The following is a 20,063-nucleotide window of genomic DNA, read 5'->3' on the forward strand; positions in this document are numbered from 1 at the left end:
TAAATAAATAATCAATACTAGTTGAACTGGTATATTTAATTAATCATTTCCTGATTTAACCAGGATAACCTTCCAAGCTAGAGCAGATTTGATTCTTTATCTCTTGCCCCATGATAAACTGTCTGGATTTTGTTGGCTGAATTCATTCCACAAATGCTAGGTAACACAGGCTGAATATACCTGACTGGTATCCTGGGTAGTACAATTATATTAATAATGTATCATTCCAGCTGCTCATACACACTGTGGAGTTTTAAATTAACTATAGCCACTAAGAGAAAAGACAAGGACATTATTCTGTCCAGCTCAGTAAAAACATCTCCTAAATAGTAGTTAAACCAGGAAACAAAATATTATCCTATGGGAAGAGTGGAATGGGAAAATGAGTACTGAGTATGTTATAAAACTGCATCTACACCTGGAATAATCTGTATTATATTCACCATCCCATTTCCAGGAAGATCAAAGGGAAATGGAAGTATGAAAGAAATGAGCCAAGATTTGGAGGGGCTTCTCTATTAAGCCCAGTTGTAGAGATTAGAGTGGCTCGGGTTAGACAGGAGATGAGGACACGAGATCAAAATATACAGAAATCATGAATGAAAGATGGTCACTACAAACATTTTCATACTTTTGCTGATGTGAAAAGAATCTCTCCACTGAGTTCAGAAAGCTTTGGAGACTGCCCAAAGACTGTCCTAAGGGTAAAGAGAAAAATCCCAGAGCCGACATCAAAAGAGAAAAAAGATGATGAGTGAATTATTTGGGTGAGGCTCCAGACTCTCATTGGAAAGACAGCTTACTGAACTTAAGTGTTTCTTTGAGTTACCAAACCTTTTTTCTTGAAGCAGCTGTATGGTTTTGCTAACTGAAAGATTGCCTGTTAAGATGCTGTCAGTTACATAGATTATGCAATTCTTAACAAGAATAAGAAAGGTGTGTTGACTGTAATTATTACAGCTTAGGATAAATTTTGAAATAAAGCATAAATGTCACCATACTACTTGCCAAGTAGATGGGTATTACAGAATACCTTACAGGACTGACGGATGCATTTCATGAGTGGGTTGTTTTAGCCCTGGTGTTTACTAACTTACGGGGTGTTTTTGGAACTACTGCATAGAGTAACTTAAGTAAGTAGCATCATGTAAAAGAATGAGCCTTGAACTCTGTCACAGCTCTGCTCACAACTATCACTCATTGTCTTAGAGATTTGGAGACAGTAGGATTGCTTAGCAAACTCAGGCAGCTAGCAAGCGGTGTGCTGTGTAGCAGTGCGCAGAGCCTCCCAGCCTCTGCCTTCAGATCCGTGCACTGATTGAGTTCCTGTGAGTGGGAATGGATGAGGTGGATCAAGGCGATGTTGGCTCCCCTGCACAGTCTGTTAGCTTTTGTGGCTGTGCATTTCTCCTCGGTTATGAGCTAGGAGTTATTCAGGCCCTGCAGGAATTAGCACCTGAGATGCTGGGATCAGCAGCCAAATTCTTTGGAATATCGAGCGGAGCAATCGCAGCTGCAGTATTGGCGTGTGGTGGCAACAAAGGTAAGGTGGATGAATGGTTTAGTTTGTTTGGTATACCATTAAATGTGACTTCCTCTAGCACTTCATTTAGAATTGTCTAACTACTGACTGGATCAAAGGCATAGGACTGGAAGGACCAGTAGAGATTATCTAGTCCATTTTCCTGAATATCAGTTTTTAATCCAATACCCGTAACTGCAGAGCGCACGTACTGCAGAATGTATGGTAACAAACGCTCCCACACATTTGAGTCAAGTTTGAATTAATGTCTTGTGTGTGTGTGTGTGTGTGTGTGTGATGTATTAGCTACTCAGCAAACAGATCTGAAGTTGACATAGTGCTCTTTTTTTGTTATCACAGTAGGTTTTCCTATGCTGCAATGCTTCTTTAGCTTCCCCTCCTTGTCAGTTCAGACCACAGAGTTTTAGGGGCAGAGGCCCTCTCTGCCTGTATGTATGAACAGCATCCAAAATAGCAGTCAGGATTTCAGCTCAGTCTTCAAGCCCTTATCTAAACACTGTCTGTCCATTCCCCCCACCCCCATCTTATTTTCTCTAAAGCCACAGGTCTTGTTTGGGAGTTATACCAAACTCTGCTGAGCCAGCTGTAAATGAGCGTCTGCCCACTGGTGCAGACAGAAGTGCAGCTCCAAGCTGCAACTCAGAACGATTTTTGCAAAGTGTTCTAAGTTACAACAGTACTGCAGACCAAACAGAAGTTCACTGTTGGTTACAGGGGCCAGGGGGGATCTAGCTGCTGGCTGGGAGCCTGCAGCCAGCTGCCTATAGCAACAACTATTCCTCTCTGCCAGTGCTACTCTTTTCAGAATGGGAGGAAGGAAAGACAGTGGAGGGAACTTTTCTTGAGACTCCCCAGCTGGTGCTGAAGGGTGGGTGAATTGGAGCCCACCCCCACCTTGGGAGGGCTCTAATACACCTGCACCAACCTTCAGGAGGGGGCTGAAAACCCCCCAGACTGAACTCAGTTTCATAGTTTCTAGGGTCAGAAGGGACCTGAACAGAATCAAGTTTGACCCCCCTGCCCTGGGCAGGAATGAGTTTGGCTGGGATCATAATAACCCAGCCAGATATCTATCCAACAACCTCTTAAAGACCCCCAAGATAGGGGAGAGCACCACCTCCCTTGGGAGCCCATTCCAGAGCCTGGCAGCTCTAACCATAAATTAATGCCTCCTGATATCAAGCCTGAACCTGCTGTCAATCAATTTGTGCCCGTTATTCCTTGTTATCCCAGGTGGTGCCCAGGGGAACAAAGCCTCACCTATTTTCCCCTGGTTCTCCTTGGTGAGTTTAGAGACTCCTCCTGCTCCCTTTCCCTCTTCCCATTCTGACTACAGCAACAGGTGAGGAGCTTTGCAGACAAGTTACAAAACATGCTACATTTTGAAATATCCTTATCTAATACCTCATACAAATGAGGGATCAGATTTTCACCCCGTCAGCCATTTTTTAAACTGTCTGCAGCCGTGCACTTGTGTTTGGTCACAGATATAAACTGCTTTCTGTGGCCCATTGGGTGCAAATTGTCACTTCTGTCTCCACCTGGGTTTAGGAGGCCAAGGCAGCTGGATTTGATACTAGCAGACACTACTCCCTTCCATGCCAGATTAAAGAAACTGAGATTCCACTGGCCTTATGGCCACCTATGCTTGGGACAGACCATTCACCTATTTCTGTTGAATAAACTGTCCAGCTTTGCTGTAAGAAAGCACTAAATATCGTGGTGTCCCCTGAGCATTTCAGGCCTGTTACAGGTAAAACCAGCCATGTCAGGGGCACATAGTTACAGCACACAGCACCCAGACATGCTAAGAACAAAGGGCCTGACTCCGCTTGCACTTCTGGCTCCCATCAGTGGCTCCTGGGATTATGAAACAAGTCTCCCCTCTGCATAGTAGCCAGGCTCCAGACAGTTTAGTTTTCAAGATCAAATGGGAGTAGTGATAATCTGTCCAGCCTGAAGGCCTGTTTAAGTGTCATGCTGTTATTTATTTCACACATTTTCTCTACTATTCCATCTCACCACACTGACTTTACCTAAGCCAACATGATTCCCAGCCACAAGCCCCAACATACCCCACACTCTCTTCAGCCAGCCTACCAGGTCTGCTAGGGGAAGAGGGCCTCTGCCACTGGCAGAGTCAGCACTGAGTTTGGTACTGGGAGCTGCTTCCAATAGCAATCCTCATGGCTTTCTAGGTTTGAGACGCTCCATCCTGCAAGGACTGACATAGAAAGGAGAGCTGCTGAGACTGGTTCAATCCACTTACTGTAGCTAAGGGAAGAGAGGCAGAAGGCCCAGAGTGTGAAAGTAGATGGCCAAGCATCTTTAAAAACAAACAACATGTTTCTATTTCAAATGACATTTTCCTCTCTCCCTGTGATTAAGCTGCCTTCAGGCTACCTGGCCAGGACCCACAGCCCCTCCTTGCCCTATTTAGTCTGCTCTCCAGGTTCCCTTTATTCTTGGCCAGCTTGGACCCTCAAAGAAGCATCTGAACAACAATAGAGACCAAGCACCTGGTCTCAGCTTTCCCTCTCATCCCTTCCTGGGGTTTGTTTGCACTGGTAATAACAGGCTGAATTGGATTAAGTAGAAATCCCCAGGAGAACAAACCACCTGTGAGATACAGGCACCTAACTCCCTTTGACTTGACTGGGCCCCATGAGCAGCAGTTAAGACTTGAAGACTTGGTTGTAATGATCACTTCTCTTTTTTTTACCCTAGAAATTGTGGATGAATTTTACTATGCAGTAATGGAGAAAAATAAGAAATCACTCCTCGGCCCCTTCTCTTCAGGTTCCAATTTCTTTAAGCTCTTGGAAAAGGGATTGTACAAAAGCCTAAAAGAAAACTGTCACCAGCTGGCCTCCGGGAGGCTTCATATTGGTCTCACACGTCTGCCAGATGGCCAGAAAGTTGTAATTTCAGACTTCTGCTCAAAGGAGGAGGTCATTCAGGTAAAACAGACTTTGTTTTCCTTGCAGTTTGGAATAAAGGTGATAAAAATCCCAGAGTTAGAACAGTAAGTGTGCTTTTCAGGAGGGCTGAATTGTCCATGTTTAGTTGATCTTCATGTGGGCCAAGTGCAAAACCACAAACCCACCATTGGTTTCATGGAAAACCACAGATGCAGCCAAAAGAATCATAGTTTCTCTTCTTAGTTTGGTCATTGATCTGCTGAGTGACATTGTCCAAGGTACTGCCACTCTGTGCCTCAGTTTCCTAGTCTGTGAAATGAGGAATGCAAAGCACTAAATAGGAGAGGTCCCATCTTTTTCACTACAAATGCGTTTACTCTTATTCTCTCCTTTGGCTGTAGGCAGTGCTCTGCAGCTGCTTTATTCCTTGCCTATGTGGATGGATCCCTCCTTCCTTCCGAGGCGTGGTAAGCTCTTTGGTACCTATTATGTGGGCAGGGGTGGCAATAAGAGTGTTTGCACCAACCTGGGCCATGTTGTGGACTCCCAGACATGACGGGGATGATGCGTACCTCCTGGCCTCTTGCTGCTTAGATCCTTGCTACCCAAAACATTCTGGCCCATATCTCCACCCTAAACCCCCTCAATGTATTGTTGCCTTGCAATACATTCCTGATGATATTCCTGAGTCAGTGGCTGTGATTTGGGAAATCCCTAAGGTGCTGTTCATTGCTACCAGCTTTCCATAACAGGTGGTACAGGCAGAGGCTCACTGATTTACCATTAAGATGCTGTGTTACCCTGGGCACGTGACTCCCACTCTTTTTCCCTGTTGCTTTTCTCCGTTTGATCTTTTCAATCTGTTGGGCTCATCCAGGCACTCGCTCTTTGCCATAGCACAATGGGACTTTGGTTTCAACTGGGGCCTCTACGGGCTGGTCTACACAACAGCACTGGGAGGGTCCTCCTAAAACATGTGCTTTGTTTTCCTCAGCGATATATTGATGGAGGATTCACGAGCCTGCATCCTCTCTCTGACCCAGAAACTACAATTTACGTATCACCATTTGCAGGGGAGAATGACATATGTCCAAGAGATTGTCCAGCTGCTTTCTACACTATCAAGGTCCTTGACTGCAGTTTTCAGATCTCAGTTGAGAACCTGTGCAGGATGTCCTATGGCATATTTCCTCCTTTATGGCTGGTAAGTAGTCTTAGGGACAGAGCTGTGTCTGGTGCGACTAGTCACAACTCCTGGAGCTCTGCCCAATTTACTCCAGCTCAAGAGCTGCCTCAAAAGAATGTCCCATGCTTCTATCAGACCCTTTGCAGATTATCTGAGGGCTCCAATTAGCTCAAGATAACAATGATATGTAAAAAAACAAAAACATAAAGAAGCCCCCAAAAAGGCAATACCGGCCACAGAGGAATGACTGTTTAAAACAGCAAGTTTTTTGTAGAGGGTCTTAGAAGTACCCCCATGCCCTGATCCGACAGTGCTCTACTTTTCCTCCCACCTCCAAGGGAAAGGAGGGAGTGAGAACAGCTGGTTCCCTGACAGCCTGCACAGGGGCGAGCTCTCAAGACTTCCAGACTGGCAAACCAGCACCCAGGTTGCATCACTAATAAAGATCCCACCATGGAGCCCAGGAGTCAGATCAGAGGTCAGCTGTGATCTGGCTCCCAAGCCAGGTTAAGATCCTGATGTGCCTGCATCCCAGGAGCCAACAGTGGTCTGCAGGCATACTGGGACCTTGAAAGGGTGAGTGGTCTCTCAGCAGTGGCAGCAGAGGCCCCATCATCCTTGCTATCTATGGCTGCCTGCAGATGGGGAACTTTACAGGTTGCTGGGGCGCCTGAGACTAACTGGGCATTCAGGCTGCCTGGGAGCCCATCTGGGCTGACTCGGGGTGGGGAGCGCTACGAAGCAGCCTCCTAATGACCCATTGCTGGAAAGCATGCCTTTGTGGCCGAGGGGTCCCTCTGAACCTGTGGCTGAGTCCCCACAGTGCTCGTTACTGTTGTACTGCTAGAAATCTTGTACTACCAAAACAATGTGTCCAGGGGCAGCTTTGAGAAAGTCTAGCCCTCTTTTAAGGCCTTTGAAAATGGTGTCTCTTCGGATGCAGTCACCAATCACAGTCATTCTAGTTATTAAAGCTCTGTACATTGCAAAAAAAAAAATCCCTATTTTATGACCTTAGAATGGTATTCCTCTCCAGGACATACGTGAAATATATGAACAAGGATATCGTGATACCGTTTTCTACCTGCAAATCAACAGTAAGTGCTGCATAACAAATAAATTATGTTCTTTCCCTCTGGCACTGACACTTAGGAGACAAGCTGAATAAAATGCTGCTTGGAATCCTTAAGGTTGGTATTTAGGAACTTTCATAGCTGAAAGCAGGAGATGCAAGAGCTTTAGCAGAAAACCCTGTAACTGGAGTTGTGCTGGTCCTCTGAGGCCTTGTGCAGAGGTGACATACAGTACACATGGTAGGGCTGCAGCATTGGCCAGGAAATATATGAGGCAAGTTTTTTGACCTGAGGAAGGGCATTTTGTGCCTGAAGCTGAAATATCAAGTCGATCCAATAAAAGAGACCACCAGAAAAATCCTTGCCTCTATAATGCCAGTGTCTTAGGTTTCCATATCCTAGGATTGATTTCTAAAGAGGAAATCAATTTATGATTCTATTATTATTCTATTTGTAAGACCCAGCTAGACAAGGCATTGGCAGGGATTATATAAAAGGGGATGGTCCTCCTTTGAGCAGGGGGTTGGACTAGATGACCTCCTGAAGTCCCTTCCAAGCCTAATTATTTATGATTCTATAATACCCATCCAGTGCGACTATAAATACATATATGATGTCTGCTCAGTAGCCTGCATGCTGCACTGGCTGGGCAGCTACATGTACATCAGCATGAGTCCCAGAAGAATGAGGAGGGCTCTCCCAAGTCTTAGCAGCTGACAGATAAGGTATTTTCCTATTGCCTCTTCAGTCTTCCTTTTGGCCATGAGCAGTACACCTTGCAGTGAGGCAGTATAACCATAGAGCAGCAAAGAAGTTTCTGCCCCACTAGGCATAGGGGTCCAGACTAGCACACAGCCCCTTTGCCTCCTAGTGCTAGTTATAACCATGCGTGGGCGAGCAGGGCATAAGCCCTGGGCACTACCTAAAGAGTGTGTGGGTGCAGAAGCAATGGCTGAAGGGTTGCTGTTGCACAGGAAGATTTCAGCTCCTTTTTTGCCACCAGAAAAAGTGGCTTTTGGGCTCCTGCACTTGCATGTTAGGAGGTGACACCCCCTCCTACCCCACCCTCTCACCAGCAGCAGCAAACCTCTGCCCTGCCCTGCCCTCTGTGCAGCCAAAAGCAGGAACATGTGGGGAATGCATTGCTGCCCAGGACACAGTGTTGCCCTGTTATACCTTTGCTTTGTAGAGCAGCAACTCTTTTACTGAGCCATACATGATCTGACTTGTTCACTGCCTCCGGGCCCCACATATTCCCACTCTTGCCTGGCTTCAAGGTGAGCACTGGAAGGTGTCTAACCTGGGGTAGGGGAGGGATCCTATACCCCAGATCTTCTGCTTCTTGGACAAGTGCCCCTAACCACTTATCCACTGGGGTTAAAACATGCAAGGACACTCCTCCTCTGGCCACTAACACCCATTGGTCATGGGATTTTGTCTCCTAAAATTTCATGACCTGCACACAGCTGTGTACTGGCCCAGCTGCTGCATATCCTCTCAAGCCTGCACAATATACAAGCACGCACCATCCCCTCTTATATAATAATATATATGCACACGTTTGCTTGTGCAAAGCAGAGTAATGAAATCAAAAAGCTGCCTTATGTGGCAGGAAAACTCCCATTTAGGCACCCAAAGGGGGATAGATTTCCACCCGAAGTGACCTGACATGAACTCTAGGGTGGGGCTGGGACTAGATCCCAGGTAACCCCAGGTTCAGTTCTGTGCCTGTGCATTCATCTCTGATTTGTGCCTGAATTCATCCTGTGCACCAGTATGAGACTCAGGTTAACAGTGGATTGAAGAGGCAGAAGACATTACATTGCCACCATAGACAAGACTCTCTTGCACACAGCATCATCCATGTAGCTGCCTAGTTCTGTGTGAGTATTTGTGAAACCTCAGGTACATTTTTGTTACTTTTGACAGAGGAACATGGAACAGTAACCAGAACATCAAAGAAGACTTCCCATGGGCAGCTGCAGCACAGGCTTCCAGGTCAGGGGTCCTCTTTTCTTTCTGTGGTTTTCATTAGTTGAATTACACTTATCTTGGGAACTGCAGGATGTTATGTACCAAGGGCAGGATGAAGCCTAGACATTGCATTCCTCTAGTACTGGGCTTCTTGCTCCCAAAGGAGATTCTATTTGATTAGCTTGGGTGTCTCAGATCCCTACACAGTCAATGGGGAGACACTGGAGGTGTCTAGGAGTGATTCATATTTAGATACCCAGATGGCCTACATGAAAACTTAAGAGTAACAGACATCACCAAAGCCCAGTTCAGAAAGCTCGAAGTGAAATGGACCATAGTCCTATTTCTGATATCTTCTTTTGACAGATCTTTTAGCAACCATGAATCTTTTTTTTAATATTTGCATTGTTGGTTTCTTTTTCTGTTTCCTTTCTGGTTTCTGCTGCTGAGTCAGATGTCCAGAAGAACAGGAATTTATCTGGATTGCTGCATGCCTTGGCTGAGATCTTCTTGCAGAGTTTCTGGAATTACATCAAATATCTGCAAAAAAGATAATTTTGTCTGCAAAAGCCTAATGAAGACTGAAAGGGAAGTTTCAGGAGGAGGAGAGTTCTTATATTGGTGGGTATGGAGAGGGAGACATTTAGGACTGTGCATTCTGGGTTATCCTCTAAAACCTTGCTAGAATAAGTTTTCAGGAAGCTGCAATGTATACACAATAGCTAATTACATGATATAACAACTGTTTTATTGATGTTCATTTGACGTGAAGAATTCATTTGTGGTTTTTGCCACACAGAAGTCATGTATGTAACCACTAATCATGATATTAAAAAATTTACAGCACCATACAGTTACACTACCTATAAAGTATTAATTTGTACTGCTGTTTTTCATGGAAACATTTAAAAATGTGTCAAAGGCTAAAATGTAGTTTCAGCTGAAATGTTTGTGTTGTCAAGCATACAATTTTTAATTAAATAATTTTCTAAGGAAATCAAATGCATATCAAAAAACTATTAGCTGAAACCCCATCTTTCCTGTAGCCCTTAACATAACCACCACCAAGTTTGTTATTCTGTTCCAGACTTTCATGAATTTGTCTGCATCTTTATTGAATTGCAGTGGACACAGTACTCCTGGTGAGGCTTTACCAGTGCCACATAAAGTGGAAGAATTGCTTTTGTTGACTTCCAAGCAACACTTCTGTGTTATTCCTATCCAGTATGCCTTTGGCTTGTCTCACAATAAAAGCACATGGTTGGCTCATTGTCAACGTATGCTCTACCCTAAGCCTTAGATCTGTTTTTGCAATACTGAAGCCTGCTTAGGCATTCCTCTATATGTATCCGTTCATGCAATTGTTCTCTCCTAAGAGTAAAGTTTTGCACTTGTCCTAATTGAATTTCATTTGATTAATTTCAGACCAGTTGATCAAGAACACCCTGAATCCTCAGCCTATACCTCAGGGCATCTGCAATTCCATGCAGCTCAATGTCATCTGAAATATTAAGGAACCCTGCCTGATGGTTTTTTTTTTCCATAATGTAATCTTGCAGACCTGGTTTATGATCTCTAAGTGGTTGTGGCTGACTATACTGTAATTGTATGCTGTTCATAATGGGCTACTCATTGTGCAAGTCCAGACAAGTTAGTTTCAAAGGCCAGCCACCCTGTTCATAGATAAAGTCCAAAAAAAAAAAAGAGGCATCAACGGAAATTTTAGTTTGTCTGTGGCTCCTGCGTTCATATGTCAAAATCCTATGGATAAATCAGCCAACGAGAGTACAAGTATGTCAGGGCTGTTCCTGTACATTTAGGACTAGGTTAGATGAGCACTTGTATGTGATGGTTTGGAGAAGGATGATCTTGACTGGAGCAGGGGGTTGGACAAGGGGATCTTCTGAGGGAGGTCCCTTCCAACTCCACATTTCTAAGATACGATGATGCAGTGATGGATTAAATATTTTGCTCATGTACCAGTAGCCCAAGACTGCGCTAGGGATGGAGCCTCTGGAATCAGACAGAGCTGGAGTCCTCTCCACCCAGACTGCTCACATGCTTTGAGCTAAGCTCAGTATGTTCCCTCCTTTACTTCAAAACATTTGAGTGTGTGTGGTCGTTTGTTTGGCTTTTTCCCCTGTTTTCCCCTAGCTCCTCTCCAGTTTGCTAATGACCTTTCCCCACAAATGTAAGACAGTCACTATGACCTGAATGAGCTCTTTGTTCAAACGACTCGGGCACAACAATGTTCTGCCTGGCTGACACACCTGTGGGGGAAAGGCGCAGACTCCCCAATGCAAGCTGGTGTGAGTTTCTCATCATGCTTTTGTGCAATCACTTATGATCCAAAGCACAAGGTAACTTGGACTGAAGGTGAGGAGATTTATTTTCCACAGATCCGTGGAAACCTTGTGAGACATTAATCAGTCATTACTGCCAGGTGTGCTCTCAAGTCCCAGTGTTAGATACTGCCATGCCAAGTATATGAGAATCTAAGTGAAATGGTGGTACTTTGACTGTGGGGACATGCTGGAGGCCCCTGAACATGCTGTAATGAGATGGTTCCTGCACCAACATAGTTATAACTTAAATGAATAAAAGTCAATAGGAGTTGCACTATGTATGTATCTAAGCACAGAATCCATCTTTTAATTAGTCAGTGATATCATTCCTTATCTCCCGTTTAATTTCAGAGCCCAAGGAGGCCAAGTGTTTGCACTGAGAATACAGTCCAGTATGAGCCAGTGAATCAGTGCCCCAAATGCATAATGAACAGTCTGATGAATAGATACAACCTTTTTCATAATTGATTCTTAATTGGCTATAGCCTAAGGATCCAAGGCATATGCAGGTTAAAATACAAGGTTCTCTGACATAACTCCCTTATTAAGAATACAGTCGTGGGAGGAGGTTTGCAGTCTGTGACCCTGAAAAAGTAACAGGGAATAATTCATAGCACGTCTTCCCTCATTAGTGAGACCTTTCGAGCAGGAGTGCTCTCAAGGTACACCCTGATTCACCATATCCTATGGCATGACTAAATATTTGGCAACAGGAACAAGTCTGAGCTGTGTGCTGTACCTCTTTTCAGGAATCTGAGAGCATCCTCTCCTGGTTTGCCAAAGCAACCTGCGCATTTGTCATTGGTAATGCCAGGATGACTGCTTGAGGTCCCCCCTCCCCTATCCCTGCTTATTATCTCATACCAATCTGGCTTTTTGCCTGTTTGCTGTACTCGCTATTCGTCTGACAGCTGCTTTTTTCAAAGAGCGGTGTAACAATCATGTAGGGCCTAATCTGAAGGCCAGACACCTTTAGACTTCACAGGGTTCTGGATCAAAACCCACATTGATGGTATTTTCAATTCTGTGGGTTGGCCTTCCAGAGGAGGATACACATTTCACTACGAGGTGCAACTTCTTTATAAGTCACCTGTCTTCACCAGGCCTGGCCTCGTCTGGGCAGATGCCATTCAAATGGCAACTCCCACATGCTTGTAAAACCTTTGAGGCCTGGCCGATCACTGTCCCTACCACTGGATCACTCTGATGCAGGCCATGTATCAGAAATGCATCTCAGGTAGTCGACCCCTGTGTTTCAGCCAGCTTGGAACAATTCCCTCAGCAATTCCAAGGCCCTGGTTCCTTCAACACTCCCCCTAAAGCATTCTCCAGACCCCTCAGGAACCTGGAAGGACAGCAAAGACTGGGGGGTTAACAAAGGAATTTCTTAACCACCGACAGGAACACTCACTGCTGGTGCAGTTCCATATCTTTGCAATATGTGGGGATCTGGAACAGAAGTTAAATCGACTGATTTAACCTAAATCACCTAAGTCTGATGCTACTTCCATCCAGGTTTATCTGAAACCAGTTCTGGCCATTTTGAAAGCGGTTCACACGCACTTAACTTCTATTGTGTTACAGGTTTGAACCGGTTTCTGGGCACTTATTCCGGTTTATGTGGAATTTCTGTCCCTAGCCTGAACGATCCTAAGGTCTCCCAGGTCTGGTCTCATCTCTGCTATGAATCTGGGATCTTGTGCAACATAGAGCCTGGGGCAGGCAGAGAGTGAGGCCACGGAGCCAGCCTGGGGCTCTCTGTTCCTTTAGGGCAGAAACAGCCCAGCCAGGGAGCACTGCAGGGCACTTTGGCAAAGGGGCAGTTGGGCCAATTAGCAGGCAGCCCAGGAAGTCTGCTGACCCACAAGGTGCAGGGCCCTGGGAGGAGATAAGCCTGACACTTGGGCTAGTCTCTCCCTGGCAGCTACAGGGTGAAGAGCTCCTGGCATCAGGGCTCTTGAAGGGACTACGGTGCTGCATATGGATCCCTGGTGAGGCTAGAGGAGCTCACTAGGACAGCAGTTCCCAAACTGTGGGTCACAACCCCAAATGGGGTGGCAACATCAGTGGATGAAGTCACAGGGATGGGCAGATGTGAGTTGGGAGGGAAGGGCCACATTGAAAAGTTTGGGAAGCACTACGCTAGGATATAGCCCAGAGCTGAGAGGCTATCCTAGGTGAGAGGTGAGGGAAAGTTCTCTCTCTTAACCAGGCAGAGGGCTGCTTCCCTTTTATGTTTATATTATAGCCCAGGGCTTTATTGTTTATGCTGAAGTTAGACCAGTGGTTTGGGTTGGGACTGTAAGGGCAGTATACAGAGGTCCCATTCATGCCCGAGGGGTGCCCAGAGCAGACAGAGAGTGAAGCCACAGAGCCAGGCAGGCTAGGGGCGCAACCAAACAGAGGCCAGGGGCCTGGTGCCCAGAATGGCCAAACTGGACCTGGTGCCTCAAAGCCAGGTCTGATACAGTGGGCCTAGGCTAAAAGGCCTAGCTGAGAATAAAAGAGTGGCAGGTAACAAGGCCAAAGCCCAACAGGCAGTCAACATTACAATAACACCAGTGAGGCTTGGGGCATGGTGTAGGGGAGGGCTGGAGCTATGCAAATAAACCTTAAGTCTGTAGGTGCCCCAACAGGGGCATGGTTGACTAGAGAGGCCATCAAGGGGCTTGGGAGGAGTAGAAACCAGTAGGGTGCTGAGAAACCCCAGTGGGGGTCCAGTTGGACTGGGGCCACACAAAGGCCCATAAGCAGTCTTCCTATTACTATTCCATCAAGGTGTGGTGAGTGAGAAGGGAAAGCACCCAAGGTGAGAAGGAAAGGCAGAGTGGGGCATGGTTGCAGAGATGCCAGGGGACATTCACAGCCACCCCCAGAAGCCCGACATGCTACAGTTTGTCGTTGTCCTGAGGCCAGGCAGCCTATTCTGGATTCTTCACCTGGTCATCTTTCTGTGGGGATGTTGGTGATGCAGCCATTTGCTCAGAGACATGGCCTTTAAAAATAGCCTCTGTCCATCTCTGTTATGTTCCTGAGCAAAAGATATTCCCAGGGTGAATACTCACTTGTGACAACCTTCTCTCAAGGGGGTTGTTTCTGTTGGATCATAGGAAAATAGGGCTGGAAGAGTCATCATGAGCTGGAGGCAGGATTATCCCTCATCAGACTATCCCAGCCAAGTGTCTATCTAACCAGCTCTTCAAATTTTCCAAGGACGTGCATACCACAATTCCCAAGGATGGAGATTCCACAATTTCTCTAGGTAGCCCAGTGGAGGACTTAGATCATGAGGCTCTATGAGGCACAAAGCTAAGCTCTTTCCATGTGGCCCCCACTCCAAAACATTTAGCCCCTACTACAGGGGTTACCAAACAGAAGGATTGGTCTCCTTTATTTGGACTTGCAAGCAACCTTTGAGAAGTCTCCCTCAAAAGGTGGTGTTATATAAGCTAAAGTTGTGGAAAGGATTAATTTATACCAGTACTAAAACTGCATTAGTTAGTACAATTATACTAATAATGAATCATTCCAAATGCTCATACTGTTTGGTTTTAAATTAACTGTAACCACTAAGAAAAAAGACAAGCACATTATTCTGTCCAGCTGAGTAAAAACATCTCCTAAGTGGTAGTCAAACCAGGAAACAAAATATTCTCCTATTGGAGAATGAATGAAGGTTGGTCACTACAAGCATTTTCATACATTTGCTGATGGTGAAAAGACTCTCTCCACTGAGTTCAGAAAGCTCTGGAGACCGCCCAAAGACTGTCCTAAGAGTAAAGAGAGCAATCCCAGAGCCAACATCAAAAGAGAAAGATTCATAGATTCATAGATGTTAGGGTCGGAAGGGACCTCAATAGATCATCGAGTCCGACCCCCTGCATAGGCAGGAAAGAGTGCTGGGTCTAGATGACCCCAGCTAGATGCATATCCAACCTCCTCTTGAAGACCCCCAGGGTACGGGAGAGCACCACCTCCCTTGGGAGCCTGTTCCAGACCTTGGCCACTCAAACTGTGAAGAAGTTCCTCCTAATGTCCAGTCTAAATCTGCTCTCTGCTAGCTTGTGGCCATTATTTCTTGTAACCCCCGGGGGCGCCTTGGTGAATAAATCCTCACCAATTCCCTTCTGTGCCCCCGTGATGAACTTATAGGCAGCCACAAGGTCGCCTTTCAACCTTCTCTTGCGGAGGCTGAAAAGGTCCAGTTTCTCTAGTCTCTCCTCGTAGGGCTTGGTCTGCAAGCCCTTAACCATACGAGTGACCCTTCTCTGGACCCTCTCCAGGTTATCCGCATCCCTCTTGAAGTGCGGTGCCCAGAATTGCACGCAGTACTCCAACTGTGGTCTGACCAGCGCCCGATAGAGGGGAAGTATCACCTCCTTGGACCTAGTCGTCATGCATCTGCTGATGCACGATAAAGTGCCATTGGCTTTTCTGATGGCTTCGTCACACTGCCAACTCATGTTCATCTTGGAGTCCGCTAGGACTCCAAGATCCCTTTCCACCTCTGTGCCACCCAGCAGGTCATTCCCTAGGCTGTAGGTGTGCTGGACATTTTTCCTCCCTAGGTGCAGCACTTTGCATTTCTCCTTGTTGAACTGCATTCTGTTGTTTTCTGCTCACTTGTCCAACCTGTCCAGGTCTGCTTGCAGCTGTTCCCTGCCCTCCGGAGTGTCCACTTCTCCCCATAGCTTTGTGTCATCTGCAAACTTGGACAGAGTACACTTCACTCCCTCGTCCAAGTCGCTGATGAAGACATTAAAGAGTATCGATCCAAGGACCGAGCCCTGCGGGACCCCACCGCCCACACCCTTCCAGGTCGAAGCCGACCCATCCACCACGACTCTCTGGGTGCAACCCTCCAGCCAATTCGCCACCCACAGGACTGTGTAGTCATCCAAGTCACAGCCTCTTAACTTGTTCACCAGTATGGGGTGGGATACCGTATCGAAGGCCTTCCTGAAGTCTAAGTATACGACATCCACCCCTCCTCCTGTGTCCAGGCGTTTCGTAACCTGGTCATAAAAAGAGACTAGATTGGTCAGGCACGATCTGCCTGCCACCAACCCGTGCTGGTTTCCCCTCAGCATAATTTGTCCTGCTGGGCTCTCGCATATGTGAGCCTTGATAATTTTTTCAAAGACTTTGCCAAGGATGGAGGTGAGACTGACTGGCCTATAGTTGCCCGGGTCCTCCTTCCTCCCCTTCTTGAAAATGGGGACCACATTGGCCCTTTTCCAGTCCTCCGGGACTTGGCCTGTGCGCCACGAGCGTTCGAATATTCCCGCCAGTGGCTCTGCAATGATGTCGGCCAGTGCCTTCAGCACCCTCGGATGGAGCTCATCCGGGCCTGCCGGCTTAAAGGTGGTGACAGGTGAGTTGTTTGGGTCAGGCTCCAGACTCTCAATGTAAGGAGAGCTCACTGAAATGCAAAGTTTGACTGTTTCTTTGAGTTACCAAATGCATTGCTTGAGACAGCTGTATGTTTTTGCCAAATGAAAGACTGCCTGGTAAAGTGCTGGCAGTACTTAGATTGTGATACTGAATGTACCAGAATAAGAAAGGTGTGTTGCCTGTAGTAATTATAGCTTAGGATAAATTTTGAAATAAAGCACAGATGTCACCATACTACTTGCCAAGTAGATGGGTATTACAGAATACCTTACAGGACTGACTGATATATTCCATGAGTGGGTTGTTTTAGCCCTGGTGTTTACTAACTTACGGGGTGTTTTTGGAACTACTGCATGGAGTAATTTAAATAAGTAGTATCATATAAAAAATCCTAGCCTTAAACCCTGTCACAGCTCTGCTCACAGCTGTCATTTATGGTCCTAGAGATCTGAAGACAGTACGATTGCTTAGCACACTCCAGCAGCTAGCAAGCGGTGTGCTGTGTAGCAGTGCGCAGAGCCTCCCAGCCTCTGCTGTCAGCTCCGCACACTGGTTGAGCTCCTGCGAGTGGGAATGGATGAGGCACATCAAGGCGGCATTGGCTCCCCTGCACAGTCTGTTAGCTTTTGTGGCTGTGGATTCATACTCGGTTATGAGCTAGGAGTTATTCAGGCCCTGCAGGAATTAGCACCTGAGATGCTGGGATCAGCAGCCAAATTCTTTGGAATATCGAGCGGAGCAATCGCAGCTGCAGTAGTGGCGTGTGGTGGCAACAAAGGTAAGGTGGATGAATGGTTTAGTTTGTTTGGTATACCATTAAATGTGACTTCCTCTAGCACTTCATTTAGAATTGTCTAACTACTGACTGGATCAAAGGCATAGGACTGGAAGGACCAGTAGAGATTATCTAGTCCATTTTCCTGAATATCAGTTTTTAATCCAATACCCGTAACTACAGAGCACACATACTGCAGCATGTATGGTAACAAACGCTCCCACACATTTGAGTCAAGTTTGAATTAATGTTATAGAAATAATGTTAATTCAAACTTGACTGAAATCTATGGGTGGGTGCGTGCGTGTGTGCATGCGTGCTAGCTACTCAGCAAATAGATCTGATGGTGACACTGCTTCCCTTTGGTATCACAGTATGTTTTCCTCAGTTGCAATGCTTCAGCTTCCCCTCATTGACAGTCCTGCTTTTATGAATGCCTAGGTGCTGGTTTTAGTCTAGACATAAGGTGCTAAGTGAAAGCAGAGGAAAGGGGGATTGCTTTGCGATTAAGGAAGGCAACTTATTTAGGAGAACTGGGCTGAGTTCTTGGTTTTGCCATGGTGTAACAGGGTAACTCCAGGGGTGGCCATGATGCACATGGAAGCCCCTCGGTCCTTGTCTTGTCTGGCTCTCTTTGGGCACTCTTTCCTTCTCCTCGCCTGTCATGCTTTGATGTATTTATCTTTTTTTTTTTAAAAAGAGAGGTTGCCTCAGGGCTTCCCAAGTCAGATCTCACATTCCTTAGCTCAGGTGTCTCTGCTCCCTGCCTTGAGAACAAATTACATGGCTCCACCCACCCCTGACAGCACGCCTATGCCTCGCAGATGATACTTCCAGAGTTGCTTATCCACAGCTCAGATGTTTCCCAGGAGCTCCTCTCTCTGTGGCTTTCATGGCCAAATTCCTTAGCCAGTTCAGGCCCTAGATTTGTATGCTTTAAGCCCAGTCCCTTTCTGACCAGGTGGCTCTCCAGTTGGCCCCTGCCATACCTGCAGCCTGCTTCTCAAGCAGCCTCTTCACCTCTTCAAGTGACTGGCATGCTAAGAGCCCTGTCACATCCCCCCCCCCCCACACACACACACACCCTCCACACCTTAGTTCACACTTGCTATAGGGTTTTCATCTTTTTGCTTCCATCAAGTAAGTGCTCTTCTTTCGGGATGTGCTCCCCTAGCCTTTTTCCTGCCACAGAATAACCCAAACGGCAGTGAAAGTTGGGGTTTTCAGGCACCCCATACTCACCTTTCCTGGAGGTGGCAACGTGTGGCATTTTATAGAGGCTACCCTGCCACAGTTGGCCGCACCACATTAACCAGCCCCTGGAAGAGTGCAGTTTCAGATCTTACCCAGGACCAGGAGATTCCCACTCTTGGGCTTCCTAGGTGTCCCCTATGCAGATCTCTAAGGCTGCCCATTCTGAGCATCTCTATTTTGTGCACCCCACAAGCCCCCTCTGGTTCTTGCACTTTCTCCTGTCCTCTAACACTCACCCCATGGGTCTTCTTTACCTCCCAGACTTTCCTTCCTTTAAAAGACCCCCTTTAATTCATATGTCACTGCCTCAGCCAGCTCCTTCCTGGGCTGCAGGCTCCCTGACCTTGTACATCTCTGGCTGTGGCCCTCCTGGCCTTTGGTCCTTACTTAGACCCTGGCCCCACTCCTAGGCAAGTTAAAACACTGAAGGAGCAAGCATATAACCACCAATCCTCACTTGCTTATGGGGCTGCTCCTGTAACCTTCCTGTATGGCCTTCTTCCTGGCCAACACACCTCATGTAACGGGGTTTAACTCCAGGGGTGGCCATGATGCACCTGGAGCCCTCTCTGCCCTTGTCTAGTCTGGCTGTCTTGGGCACCCTCCCCTTCTCTCCTGCCATGCCTTAATATAGTTATCTTTTTTTTTTAAAAGGGAGGCTGCCTCAGGGCTTCCCAAATCAGATCTCACACTCCTGATCTCAGGTATCTCCATTCTCTGCCTTAAGGGCTTATTTAGTACATGATACTCATTCCTGCTGACATGGGCTATGGGCTCCCAGCCCCAGTCCTCACCCGTCTTGGGCTACAGATTCCTTGACCCAGCTGTAACCTCCAGCCTTTAACTGGCCCCCTGGGTCCAGGCCCCATTCCTAGGCCAATTAAGACTCCTGGGCTCCCCTAGCTCCAGCAGTCTCCAGCTGCGGCCCTCCATGGCCTTTGGCCCATCTCTGGACCCTGGTCCCACTCCTGCACCAGTGAGATCTACAAGCTCCCTGACACTGTTGACACCCATCCCTCCTGGGCTACAGACCTCTGGGCTCCTTGGCTCTGCTGACACTTTCCCCCTCCCCATGGTCTATAAACCTGTCTTCACTCTGGGCCATCTGGGACCTCTGTACCTCCCTTGAGTCTCTTATGCAAACCTCCAGAGATGCTTACCCCCAGCTCAGATGTTGCCCAGGAGCTCTTCTCCCTGTGGCTCTCAGGGCTAGACTCCTTGACCAACTCACGCCCTGGGCTTATATGCGTCAAACCCAGCCCCCTTTTTGGTCAACTGACTCTAATTGGCCCCTGCCACACCTGCAGGCTGCTCCTCAAGCAGTTTCTTCCCTTCTTAAAGTGCCCTGTCAATAAGTGCCCTGTCACATGGGTTGTGTTGGCCTTGGCAAGTTACTCGGGCTGAGTTTTTCAAAGGAGTTTGCCAAGAGTCCTGGTTATATACCAACAGTCTCTGAAGTGGAGGGGTTTTCTTTATTTTCTCATTGTCAATTCAGGACACAAGGTTTTAGAGGCACAGACCACCTCTGCCTATATTATATGTATGAATGGCATCCACAATAATGAAGTCAGGATCCCAGCTAAGTTTTCAAGCCCTGA

General features: G+C 46.8%; 1 protein-coding gene across 2 annotated transcripts; it reads left to right on the plus strand.

Moving 5' to 3' along the window:
• Positions 1-1,052: 1,052 nt before the first annotated feature.
• On the plus strand, positions 1,053-10,405 carry LOC106739808 (omega-hydroxyceramide transacylase-like). 2 transcript variants are annotated; one of them, XR_009456602.1, is made up of 7 exons: positions 1,053-1,543; positions 4,271-4,503; positions 4,866-4,931; positions 5,538-5,668; positions 6,687-6,747; positions 8,653-8,721; positions 9,152-9,229. XR_009456602.1 is itself a non-coding variant. In XM_059717343.1 (7 exons), exons 1-7 carry the CDS (start codon positions 1,339-1,341, stop codon positions 9,250-9,252), a joined length of 945 nt encoding a protein of 314 aa, XP_059573326.1. In that variant the 5' UTR covers positions 1,053-1,338; the 3' UTR covers positions 9,253-10,405. The 2 variants fall into 2 exon arrangements, 1 of the variants encoding a protein (XP_059573326.1); XM_059717343.1 differs by having other exon boundaries at positions 5,459-5,668; positions 9,152-10,405.
• Positions 10,406-20,063: the final 9,658 nt, after the last annotated feature.

The sequence above is a fragment of the Alligator mississippiensis genome, chromosome 14 (assembly GCF_030867095.1).
Source record: "Alligator mississippiensis isolate rAllMis1 chromosome 14, rAllMis1, whole genome shotgun sequence".
In the NCBI taxonomy this organism is placed as follows: domain Eukaryota; kingdom Metazoa; phylum Chordata; order Crocodylia; family Alligatoridae; genus Alligator; species Alligator mississippiensis.